Source organism: Cetorhinus maximus, chromosome 9 (assembly GCF_964194155.1).
Source record: "Cetorhinus maximus chromosome 9, sCetMax3.hap1.1, whole genome shotgun sequence".
NCBI classification, from domain to species: Eukaryota; Metazoa; Chordata; class Chondrichthyes; order Lamniformes; family Cetorhinidae; genus Cetorhinus; species Cetorhinus maximus.
In genome coordinates, this window is record NC_135887.1 from 79,379,791 (window position 1) to 79,393,232 (window position 13,442).

Below are 13,442 nucleotides of genomic sequence, written 5' to 3' on the forward strand. Positions count from 1 at the left end.
AAACACGATTTGTTTTCTTGTTATTCCATTAAAGCCTAAGTGTACATGTCATCTGTAAAACTGATCTATGCTTGTGTATGTCTGTCTGTTTGAGGGAGTGTTTCATGGCATTTTCCTGGTATTGTGTGAATTAAACTTACCAAAAAGCCTGTTGTGTGTCTCTAATTAAAAGGCACAACACTCAAAGGAATTTAAAATCACTCCCTCTAAAAATATACATCTTCTTGTGAATACGCAAGGGGTGAATGAACAGGGGAAAAGTTATGTCTGTCTGTAACAGGAAGCAAAATCAAAGTCGTTGTGGGAGTCTGAAACAAGAAAAGAAAATGCTGGAAAAACTCAGCAGGTCCAGCAGCATCTGTGAAGAGAGAAACAGAGTTAACAATTCTAGTCCGTATGACCCTTCTTCAGAGCTGGGGAGAAGTAAAAATGTGATGAAGTTTATACTGTCTTAGGGGGGTGGAGGTGAAGCTGGATAGAAGGCCAGCGATAGGTGGGGACAAAGGAGAGATTGACAAACATGTCAGGAAAAGGACAAAGGGAGTCTTAATGGTAGTGGTAAGGGGCTAAGAAAAAAAAGTGCTGATAGTGGCATTAATGTAAGAAAGCAGACCAAACGCAGACCAGTGACTGCTTTGCTAAACACCTCTGGTCTGCCCACAAGCATGACCCAGACCTTCCTGTCGCTTGCCATTTCAACACTCCATCCTGCTCTCATGCCCACATATCTATCTTTGGCCTGCTGCAATGTTCTAGTGAAGTCCATGCAAACTGGAGAAACAGCACCTCAACTTCCGATTAGGCACTTTACAGCCTTCCGGACTTAACATCGAGTTCAACAACTTCAGACCATGAATTCTCCCCTCTATCCCCACCCTTTTTTCAAAATTCATTTTTATTTTTCATCCACTTATTTTTTTATTTTTATCCATTGTTTTATTCCTTTATCCCATTTTCTATCCTTTATCCCCACCCCCAAAAGGGCCATGTTACTTATTCCATGTTGTTCTTTCAAGCAGTACTTACCCTTGTTCTGCTATTATCACACTCTGCGTTCTTACCTTAATGCCACTATCAGCACTTTTTTGCAGATGAGAATGTACTTGTTCAGTTGGCTGGAGTGTTTGACAAACCTAGCTAACAGAAAAAAGGAGCTATCTTATCAATTAATCCATTGCACATAATTTCATACGTCTTCAGTTGACACAATATAATTCATCTTTCCCTCTGCCATTGCAACATGAATAGGCTTTTGATTCCATACTGGTTCAAAGTGGATGATCCCAGTCTCATAACAAGCTAGTCACACTCCAAAGCTTTAATCTAGCCAACCAATGACGAAACAAATACCCATATCATTCAATAATGGAATAGCCAGCATGTAACTCAATTCCAGATCAAGGTTTTGGCGATGTCTCATCCTTGGAAACAGCCGTTTCTAATCTTCAAAAATAAGACAATATGCCTTGATTAAAACAAGATTTTACATTACAAACTAACAAAAAATGGGATTTTACATTACGGATTTTACATAACATACAAAAAGACTTGTATGCATTTAAATAAAACTTACAACGACCTCAGGGTGTCCCAAGCATGTAACAGCCAATTAAGTTTTTTTCACCGCAGTTACTGATGTAATGTTGGAAACTCTACAGCCAATTTTCACACAAGCTCCCACGAACAGCAATTAAATAATTACCAGATCATATTTTAGACATTGGTTAGGGGATAAATGTTGACCAGAATTCTGGGAAAAGCCCCTTGCTCTTCTGCAAATGGTGCCATGGGAACCTTTACATCCGCCTGAGAGGGTAGATGGGCCTCAGTTTAATATCTCATCTGAAAGATTGCACCTTTGATAGTGCAGTCCTTCTTCAGTACTGCACATAAGTGCCAGCCTAGATTATGTATTGAAATCTCTAGAGGTAGTGCTTGATACCACAATCCATGATTCAGAGGGCAGTGCGCTACCGCTGAGTCACACACTTGGGCTTTACAGTACAGCTGCCAACAACAATGCATACACATACTGGGAACTCTACAGTACATGTTAACGTACATATATTAGGGTTTATAACCACCAGCAACATTCAATAGGGTTTTGTAATACAGTCAATATGAACTCCTACACATATATAGGGCTATATAGTATTTCCAAGTCTAACATACATACATTGTACAAGTCCAGCTGGTATTAAGACTGTGCAGTATAGCCAATACTAATACACACACACATGCGGTCTGCAAAGTCGTCAACAGAATAAAACATTTGCAAGAAACAGAAAAATTAAGTCAGTAGAGTAGTAAATTTTTCAAAATCTATTTGTTTCATTAGCTGGAATGGAAGCAACATCAATCTTAAATCTTCCAGTTTATTGAGAACATATTGCCACAATCAATTCCTCAGAAACATGCCTGGTCGAGAGATGAGCATCACTATGCAAAAATAAATCATAAAACTATCCACATTACAAAAGGTTATATACTGGTAATAAGGATTTGACAGTTTTGTACAAATAATGAGAATAAAACAGGGACTACGATTCATTTTGTACCTCAAATAAAATCTTTTAAAACATAGTTAGTGTTGAATACAAATCAAAGCAGTCAAATATTGTGAAGTTTAGTAAATCGTTAAGATGTAGTGATGTGCACAAGTACTGTTACCAGTATTGAAAGTATGTCATAAGTGCCAATAGAAGAGTGATAGTGACTACATCTAGGCACTTTGTCCAGCCCCTGGCATGATTGAATCCCCTGTAATGCACAGTGTGTTCAGTATTGCTTTACTCACTAATATGTCTCAGCAGAGCAGGTTGTTAATCTTTTGAAGTCAACAGCATTTTTACATCAATGTACATAATTGCATTCATTTGGTGATTACTGAGGACAGAAGTGTTCCAGAGGCTCATAATGGAGAGCGCGTGCAGGTGCTGCACTGGGTGTTTCATTCACCCAATACCCATAATTCCAATATGCCCATGTGTTGGAGTAAGTATTTGTTATCTAATGGCAATCAGTGATTCCAGGACACAGGTCTCTTATCTCTCAAGAATGCATTCTGGTTGCATTCTTAATTTTGATTAGGCTAACAGGAAATCCAATGGTGTTTGGCTTTGAACACTAATCTAAACATTTCTCTTCTGGAATGAATTTTTATCCTCAAAAGCAAGACAAGTTCAAAACTGGGTATGTCTAAGCCTCAAAGGGTTCAACATCTATTTCATCCTATTCAACTCCCTCAACTTCAATAATCTCCAAGCATTCTACCACCATATGTCTGAAAGAATGGTCCCAAATATTTCTAACCAGCCCCCCAATAAAAACGGTTTCCATAAATTCCCAGATTCAAGAAACCCACCAGCTCTTTGAGGGCCACAAAGAACACTTGGCACTAGAAATCAGATTTATAGTTTACTTATTACTATGAAGGAGGACTTGCAAATTTCTCAAACTTAGTTTGTTAACTGCTATTAATTAATTGAAATCCAAGAGATTTTCCAGTAAGAAATGTTCAGTGCTCAGAATTAATGTAAACGCAAATCAAGTTAACTAAAATCTGCATGTAGTCAATGCAAGGACACTAACAATTCAACATATGAAAATACAGTCACAAAAGGTTAGAATAAAAACAAGTGGATTTCCTGAGAGAATTGGGAACTGATGTTGGTTACATTCAGATTTTACTAGCACATCATTCCAATGACAGTAAGCGCAAAATAGCCTCAGGGACAGGCTAACTTTACAGCATGGTGAGGTATACAACACCTCAGGGACAGGCTAACTTTACAGCAGGGCAAGGTGTACAACACCCCAGAGACAGGCTAACTTTACAGCAGGATGAGGTGTACAATACCTCGGGGACAGGCTAACTTTACAGCAGGATGAGGTGTACAATACCTTGGGGACAGACTAACTTTACAGCATGGTGAGGTGTACAACAGCTCAGGAACAGGCTAACTTTACAGTATGATGAGGTGTACAATACCCCAAGGACAGATTAACTTTACAGCAGGATAAGGTGTACAGTACCCCAGGGACAGACTAACTTTACAGCAGGATGAGGTGTACAATACCTCAGGGACAGGCTAACTATACAGCATAGAGAGATATACAATACCTCAGGGACAGGCTAACTATACAGCATAGTGAGGTATACAATACCTCAGGGACAGGCTAACTTTACAGCAGGATGAGGTGTACAATACCTCAGGGACAGGCTAACTTTACAGCAGGATGAGGTATACAATACCTTAGGGACAGGCTAACTTTACAGCAGGATGAGGTGTACAATACCTTGGGGACAGACTAACTTTACAGCATGGTGAGGTGTACAACAGCTCAGGAACAGGCTAACTTTACAGTATGGTGAGGTGTACAATACCCCAAGGACAGATTAACTTTACAGCAGGATAAGGTGTACAGTACCCCAGGGACAGACTAACTTTACAGCAGGATGAGGTGTACAATACCTCAGGGACAGGCTAACTATACAGCATAGAGAGATATACAATACCTCAGGGACAGGCTAACTATACAGCATAGTGAGGTATACAATACCTCAGGGACAGGCTAACTTTACAGCAGGATGAGGTGTACAATACCTCAGGGACAGGCTAACTTTACAGCAGGATGAGGTATACAATACCTTAGGGACAGGCTAACTTTACAGCAGGATGAGGTGTACAATACCTCAGGGACAGGCTAACTTTACAGCAGGATGAGGTATACAATACCTTAGGGACAGGCTAACTTTACAGCAGGATGAGGTGTACAATACCTCAGGGACAGGCTAACTTTACAGCAGGATGAGGTGTACAATACCTCAGGGACAGGCTAACTTTACAGCAGGATGAGGTATACAATACCTTAGGGACAGGCTAACTTTACAGCAGGATAAGGTGTACAGTACCCCAGGGACAGACTAACTTTACAGCAGGATGAGGTGTACAATACCTCAGGGACAGGCTAACTATACAGCATAGAGAGATATACAATACCTCAGGGACAGGCTAACTATACAGCATAGTGAGGTATACAATACCTCAGGGACAGGCTAACTTTACAGCAGGATGAGGTGTACAATACCTCAGGGACAGGCTAACTTTACAGCAGGATGAGGTGTACAATACCTCAGGGACAGGTTAACTTTACAGCATGGTGAGGTGAACAACACCTCAGACAGGCTATCTTTACAGCAGTATTTCTACCTGAAGTGCAGTGCAGTTTTACTGAGACTTTATTGCGGGGTTGATGGGGGAGAGAGACTGAGGGAGAATTGCTGTGACCATCGTCAGGAGCAGTTCACTTTGCATCAAGACAGAGTAAGCTAGCTAAAGGGAAGGTTCATCTTACATTATGGTGGTGTTGACAATAATTCAGGAACAGGATTGCCTGTCCCATGGCTGGAAAGTAAAGAGTTTCCATCATTACCTCAGGCACAGGCTTATTTTACAGGTGGGGGAACAGAGATAACAGATTCAAGGGAGAGGGCTACCTTCCAACAAGAAAGTCTTACTCTCTCTATCAGGACCATCTTTATTTGGGGGAATAAATAAATTTAGCCAACCAATACTTTGATATTATTTTTACACAAAGTGCTCATATGTGGCAAACTGATCTGAGTGTTGCAGTCTTAATAGGATTCAGTGTTTCATGAAAACAATACCAATTCCTATTGCTCTCTGGAGTGATTATCTTGGTATCCCTTATGAAATTTGGGCACCTAGTTTGACTTTTAAGTCAGAACTGATTGGACCCACCATGGCTATAAAACACCAGCAGCCTAGGTGCAGTAGAGGTCACAATCTCTTGCGCACAGAGCACTGCTCTAAAGTGAACATGTCCCAGACTTCATTATGCCATATCCTTCTACCCTTACAAGGCATCTTAGCTTATAATACCAAGTATAATTTACATAATTTATCAACAAAACACAGCAATCTTAATATTTTGAACACAGGACAGCATATTAGTTACGATATAATTATTCAAATCTCAACATTTAGCACTGTACATTTTATTGCTTTGTTCGAAGAACTAAACTCACCCTACCTTGTACCCAATATTCAGAGACAAATTTACCAGCTTAAAAAATGGCATAATGAAGCATACAAGGAAAAAAAAAATTCAAGTAATACTATTATTTTATAAATTAACCCCAAGTATAAAAACAGTGATTCCTATTCCTGGATGAAAATGACAGTTATATATGGCTTTAAGAGTTTAAAACCAAGATCACTATTGCTGAAGGGTTTGAATATCGTAATTTCATGAAGCAAAAATTTTTTCAAATTTAAAAAAAATCTGCCAAAATTCTCAATGTATTGTGCGTTATAAGGAAGAACTTTTCTAACAAAACACTGGCCAGCAGTGCTAATGCAGCCAGGTATCCAAATGCATAACTGGACACTTATGGATTCAAGGCTGGATGCCTGTAACAAAAATACAAGGTTGGTGTTTCAGTGCAATGCTACCACTAGATGTAACCAGCAACGTTCAGTATTACGCAAGTTGCTAAGCACACTAAAGCGGGCTAGTGTAGAGTGGTAATACAACAACTTTTTCTGCACTTTTAGATTTCTAATCAGGCATGGAAGCCTGAATGGTCTCCTAGAACCAACAACGCTGGCCACTTCAAAATTCCCATAAAGGAAAAAGTTAAGTCCTTGGCAGGAGATGACCAAGTTAGTAATTAGTTTGTAATCCATGTTAGCATGTGATTTGAGAGTTTAGTTGAACCTATGGGTGTTTAGAACCAATCTGTACAACCATAAGTTGGCAAAGGGTGTCAGAAATATTGATCCAAAGGGTTGTACATTGGTATGATTTAGTTTCATGAAATTATGATAGTTTTGTTAGTGCTGCAAAGTTTATACATAAACTAAACACCCAGTGAATTTAATTAAGATTCCTTTCGAATACATACTTCAGTCAAAAACTGAAGTAGCACTGGTGACGCCCAATGGAGAAACAGGGCACTTGTAATGCAGTTGATGCTCAAATCATTGACTAGTTTATCGGTGCACAGTAGTCAGTCTTTTCACTTCGTAACGTTCAACATTTTCTTTGTCGGACATCATTGCTGTTATGTTTGCTTTTTACAAAGAGACTTGCACTTCCATTGCCCACTTTTTTCTTTTCACTCATATTCTCCTGCTTTTGCAGTCTTGTTTCCTTCCATCGCAGCGTGATATTCCTGTTAGAAACAAATCTGTGTCAATACTACCACATAGGCAATCATAATCAAAAATGTCACATCACACACAAGAGTTTCAACTTTTTCCAGTCCAGCTCTTCTAGAATGATCAGGCTGCAACTCTAACAACTTTAATTACGGATTACCACAGAAACTTGAAATCCCATAAGTTTTCACAAGTTAAAATGGCTAATTTATGATAATTCCAGTACCACCAAGGTATGCAAAATGTCACAGTCATGCTGGTAGGGTTCACCTGCAGTGGAGATGCTTTAGTGTCCTTCAAACATAGGAACAGAGAAGTAGGCCATTCGGCTCCTCAAGCCTGCTTCGCCATTCAACAAGATCATAGCTGATCTTCTACTTCAATGACATTTTCCTGCACTATTCCTATTCCCACATTCCTTGATATCTTCAATATCTAGAAATCTATTGATCTCTGTCTTGATCATGCTCCACAGCCCTCTGAGGTAAAGAATTCCAAAGATTCACCACCCTCTGAGTGAAGAAATTCTTCCTCATCTCAGTCCTAACTGGCCCACCTCTTATTCTGAGACTGTGTTCCCTGGTTCAAAACCTCCCAGCCGTTCTCATCCTTCCTGCATCCACCCTGCCAAGCTCAGAGAGTTTTATGCCTCAACGAGATCATCTCTCATTCCTCTAAACTCAGAATACAGGCCCAGTTTCCTCAATCTCTCCTCATAGGACAATCCCATTATCCCAGAAATCATTCTGGTGAACCTTCATTACACTCCCCTGTGGCAAAACCATGTATAATAATGCACTCAACTTCATAATATTTACTTTTTTGGAACAAGATTTATTTGACACTATTCAGCTCTAGTTGCTGCCCCGGAACTCTCAAAGCTACTCCACTGTTTGACTAGCTATTCAAATGGGAATTGCTGGAGGCAATTTAAATGCATTATATTCGTTTTCAATGATACAGAACAAATTTGACACTAGCAATAACAGCATAAAGTCAGCAACAAATGCAGAACATGGAAAGATGATATGCTGTAGAATTTTTTGGATATTACAACATTCCATGTTTGATTCGGAACTAGAGTTCGGAATTAAACACAATTGACTGAAATTTGACTATTTCAGTTGGGCTGTTGGCAAGTTATCTGAAAGGGGAGTGCTCTCTCAGAGAAGTTAAAACCAATTGCCCCAATTCAATCATATTCATGTCAACAGGCCCTGAGATAGTACTGATTGCCAACTGTTAAACATCCAAGCTGGAGGAAGAGGAGAGTAAGGGTGATTGCAAGGAACCACAATCTCTTGTGGATATGGAAATGAAAAGCAGTGCCAGCGGAGCAGCATTAATGGCAGTGTTTCCCTTGAATGGAGCTTTCCCACCTCCTTCCAACAAGAGTGAATGCTAACAAGATTACATAGAGTTATACAACAAAGAAACAGGCCAACAAATCCACACAACTGTGACTGTTCCAAACAAGCCTTCTTCCATCTTACTTCATTTAATGCTCTTCACATATCCTCTTATTTTCTCCCTCATGTACATGGTTCCTGTTGTGATTTAGTCATTAAAAGTGTTCATGGTCCAAACCAATTTGAGATTAAAAAGGAGCTGGATGAAGCAGAATGGAAGTGGCCATTACATGGGGTGATGGAGGTATTGAATTTTTAAAAAAATGCTAAGGACAGGGCAAGGCAGGCATTTATTTTCCATCCCTTGTTGTCTGCTGATGGTAGTGGTTTTGATACGACTGAGTGCCTTCAAAGCTACTTCAGAGGACGGTTAAGAATCAATGTCAGTGAGAGGCTGGAGTTACATATGGGCCTCAGGCCGGAGACAGGTTTCATCTCCAGAAGGATATTAATGAGTGTCAGTTGGCTTTTTCCAACAATCCAACAGCTTTCACAGTCCTTTTACTGGCACCAGGTTTTTATTTCTAGACTGTGCCCTGTAACAGTCTACAATAATCCCTTTGCAGGGAGATGGCGTTTAAGGGAGGTAGTAGAGAGAGTTTTATTCTTCCATTTTTCAATGGGGAGTTGAGAGTATTCATATCCAACTTTTCTCTCCCCCCACAGAAGAGTCCATCATGATTACACGTGGGCCCTGGAAGCTTGACAAGCTGAATGGCCTCTTTGGATTATGCTTGCGTGGTCTGTACCTGCCTTGATGCTCCTTCTCAGAAGAATTTTCAAATTACAGCCGCAGCTGTCGTCGTGCAAGAATTAAGAGCTTACGTTGGCTAGTTCCAACTAAAATTTATTTTCATATTAGCGAGTCCTGTGTGGCATTCTTATGGTGATCTCAGTGATATTGCATAAGCATTAGAGGGTTATGCCATGTTATATACAATGTGCTATTCTGCTGCTAAAGAGGAACACTTCTTTTGAGGTCACAAAGTCTATTTGTTAAGTGTACACAACCTCAGGCTAACAGTTTATTTGTTGCTTCTGACTCCAAGTAGATGACTGGCTTTCCTTGTTCAAAATAGTTTGGCATCAGAAAATTTGATATCTGTAGTGATGACTGTGCAGTATATTTACCTCAGTCAGTATTGCTTTACAGCAGCATTTAACTACAACTTACTGTCACTTACTTTAACAATGCAACAAATACCCTGGTATTGGAGAGCAAAGAAAAACTGTGAATGTAGAAAATTTGTAAAGCACAAAAAACACCGTCAATGCAAAACTCAAGTCACCCTCATCATGACAGTTCTCCTGAGATCTTTCTTTCTAGGAAGGTAATTGGCTTGACGGGTATTTGCAGATTTTAAAAAAGTTGTCAGAATAGACCCAACTTGTTGACCATAAGTAAAAATTCCAAAAATCAATGATCCTCTGTAAAGCAGCTGCATAAAGTACAGTAATAAACTACTTTCCTCACAATTCTATGTAGACCGGGAAAGGCTATATACATCACAAAGTGCAGACTTACCATTCTAAAACCTGTGAAGTCTAATTTCATGCACAATTATTTGCTACACTATTACATACAAAAAGTTTGAATATATTTTCAAGCAATTTCACATACTGAAGTTTCTTCTACAATAACCACCATTTCAAACTGTTGTGAATGGAGCAACACTTCCAAAATAGCTAACAGTCTGCTTAACTATTGGCGGAGCCGGCGGGAGGGGAAGAGAAAAGAGAGGAATAAAAAAGCTCAAGCAGAAGGCAAATTTACCACTATATGTGCAGTGAAGCAATCTGGGAAGAGTGTCCTGCAGTCAGTTCTTGTTGAAAATAACAAGAGTGCCCACCTAAGACCTTTCTGCTGAGGGGCTGGGAATTGTGTAGATCCCTCAGGCTGTATGACTCTCAATAAATGTATATAGTGAATACTAAATGTGTTATAATTGTATTGAAGCACCTGAGAGTGCAACATGATGTATGTCAATACCAATGCACTGTCTCACTGTCTGTAACGACCATATTGATATGACTGTAAATATTCACTGATTGTATTGAAGCACCTTGTGATCCATGTGGAAAAGTTGAATATGATTGCACTTTTTGTGATGGCCAATTAGAAATGTTTTGTAATGTTCTTTCAGATATTTTATGAATTAAGTACATTTTTCAAAAAAGAGTGACATCACAAGATAGCGCGAGAGCGCGGCGGAGAGATCAGAACCAGCGCGAGTGTGGGGGAAGCTTCAAAAAGTGACGTTAGCACAACGGTGAGAGCTGATTGGTGAGTGGTGGGTAAGTGTTTTTCTCCAGTTTAAAATAGATTAAGCTAAGGAAAGGTAAGGGTTCTAGTTTTTATTTAAAGTACATAAATAATTTAACATTTTTTTTTACTGTGTTTAACTTAAAGTAAGGGGTTTTTTTTCAACTAGAGGCATGGCAGGGCAGGGCAGCTCAGTCCCGTGTTATGTACCACCTGCAACATGTGGGAAGTCCTAGATGCTCCTTGCGCTCTGACTGGCCATCTGTGCAGGAAGTTCCACCAGCTGCAGCTCCATGAGCTATGAGTTTCGGAGCTTGAGAGGCAGCTGTAGGCACTGAGTTGCACCCACGAGGCTGAGTGTTTCATAGATAGCACGTTTTTAGATGTGGTCACCCCACAGCTTATGGAAGTGCAGACAGAGGAGGAATGGGTGGCCATCAGTCAGAAGAAAGGTGTCAAGTAGGTAGTCAGGAAAACCCCAGGGTGCATCTCGTTCGAGAACCGTTTCTCTTTGTTGGAAAACGGTGAGAGTCACGGTTCCTCTGGGGAGTGCAGCCACGCTCATGGCACTGAGTGGCTCAGCTACACAGTGGGGGAAAAAAAAGAGGAAGAGCAATAGTGTTAGGAGACGCGACAGTAAGGGGGACAGGCGGGCATTTCTGCGGCTGCAGACATGACTCCAGGATGGTATGTTGCCTCCCTGGTGCCAGGGTCAAGGATGTCACTAAACGGCTACAGGGCATTCTAAAGGGGGAGGGCGAACAGACACAGATCGTGGTACATATTGGTACCAACGACAATGGTAGAAAGAGGGATGAAGTCCTGCAAGCAGAATTTAGGGAGCTAGGAAGATTAAAAAACAGGGCCTCAAAGGTAGTAATCTCTGGATTACTTCTGGTGCCATGCGCTAGTGAGTATAGAACTAGGAGGTTAGTCCAGATGAATGCGTGACTGGAGGGATGGTGCAGGAGGGAGGGCTTTAGATTTCTGGGACATTGGGGCCGTTTCTGGGGGCGGTGGGACCTGTACAAGGTGGACGGGCTGCACCTGAACCGGAATGGGGCCAATATCCTTGCGGGGAGGTTTGCTAGTGCTGTTGGGGAGGGTTTAAACTAACTTGGCAGGGGGATGGGATCCTGAGAGGAGGTTCAGCAGGGGGAGATGCATGGCCAAAATTAGAAAAGAGAGCAAGTGAGTCTGGAAGGCATAGAACTTAGAGACCAGTTAAGGCACAAGGGAGTTTGGGAAGGTTGGATGGTATTTATTTTAATGCAAGGAGTCTGACAAATGAGACAGATGAGTTGAGGCACAAATTAACACATGTAAGTATGATGTCATTGCTGTCACAGAGACATGGTTGAGAGAGGGGCAGGTTTGGCAGCTCAATATTCGAGGGTATAGGGTCTTCAGGCGAGAAAGGGAAGGAGGTAAAACAGGAGGGGGTATCGCAATATTGATCAAGGAATCAATTACAGCAGTAAGGAGGGATGACATTTTAGAAGGATCCTCAAATGAAGCCATATGGGTAGAACTTAAAAACAAAAAAGGAGCAATCACATTTCTGGGAGTGTACTAAAGGCCCCCGAACAGTCAAGAGAGAAACAGACTTGGGTCCAAAATTCTAAAGTTCACATCTAAAATTTAAGTATTGGAAAAGACCAGTCCCTACGCTTATGATGGAAATGAAAAATAACGGCAGGCATGCACTATTACATTTACAACACAACAGATGGGAATTAATGGAGACTGAGCTAAAGCTTCACAGACAACAGCTCAATAAATATATTTCTGTGCAACTTTTCTCCAGTGGCAGTATAGAAAATGAAGTTTGGAGAGGGCGAGGGAGAGATGAAGTGAAGGGGGAAGGAGCTGAAGTAAGAAAGGTCGCACTACCTACCTGACTGAATGTGCACATCCCACTATAAACAGGGGGAAAAGAATCAATCAAATGGTGCTAAGCCCAGGTTGCACAGTAAACAAGGCATGATACCATGGTCACATGCAAGACGGCAAACAATCAGCAACAATGGTGCAGGTCGTCAGCTTTTAAATTGCAAGTGTTTTCCATGCACCGAAGAGACTGGACCGCAAGGTAGGGCTCAGTTTACTCTGCTTAGCATGCAAGATTGGGTTGTTAACAGTATGCAACTGTATTTGCTTAGTTGATAAAACAAAAACCTGTTTGAGACTCTATACATATTTTGAGATAACACCAGTTTTTAAACTTCAATTAGAAATATTTTAGATGAATGAAATAATGCTTCAGATTCAAATGGCCGATCATGCAGCATTGCATCACAGGTAGCAAACCACTCAGTAATGACAGCAACAATGTGATATACAGCAGCTACAGGCAACATTTTATTCCAATTTATTCATGCCATTTAAAATGTTTTAATTGGCTTTAGCTATATACCAATTTTGACCAACAAAGTAGGCAAGAGCAGACAAAGGTCACTGGTCTGCTATTTACCAAGCCTAAATCATTGTGAAGCAATACTCCTCCTACTCCTATCTTATTTACTATTCCCTCCTTCCACCCACCCAATCCAACTAAGTTTCAAAAAGTCACCTACACATAGG

General features: G+C 40.6%; 1 protein-coding gene and 1 long non-coding RNA gene across 8 annotated transcripts in view; one reads left to right on the forward strand and one right to left on the reverse strand.

Annotated features, from left to right (window-relative positions):
• Window positions 1–2,355: 2,355 nt before the first annotated feature.
• The window catches only part of ptdss2 (phosphatidylserine synthase 2), a 93,914-nt gene continuing 82,827 nt past the window's right edge, over window positions 2,356–13,442 (reverse strand). The window contains exons 12-14 of one of the 7 annotated variants that reach the window (XM_078548926.1): window positions 5,004–7,201; window positions 4,036–4,827; window positions 2,356–3,903 (exon numbers count right to left, since the gene is read on the reverse strand). In XM_078548926.1, the coding sequence (XP_078405052.1) occupies window positions 7,060–7,201 (142 nt within the window). In that variant the 3' untranslated portion in view covers window positions 2,356–3,903; window positions 4,036–4,827; window positions 5,004–7,059. Of the gene's footprint in view, window positions 3,904–4,035; window positions 7,202–13,442 lie in introns of all 7 variants that reach the window. The other 6 variants (XM_078548923.1, XM_078548921.1, XM_078548922.1 and 3 more) reach the window with 6 other exon arrangements.
• On the forward strand, window positions 3,738–4,096 carry LOC144684743 (uncharacterized). Its single transcript, XR_013577558.1, has 3 exons — window positions 3,738–3,848; window positions 3,893–3,936; window positions 3,981–4,096. It is a non-coding gene; the product is annotated as an uncharacterized LOC144684743 (long non-coding RNA).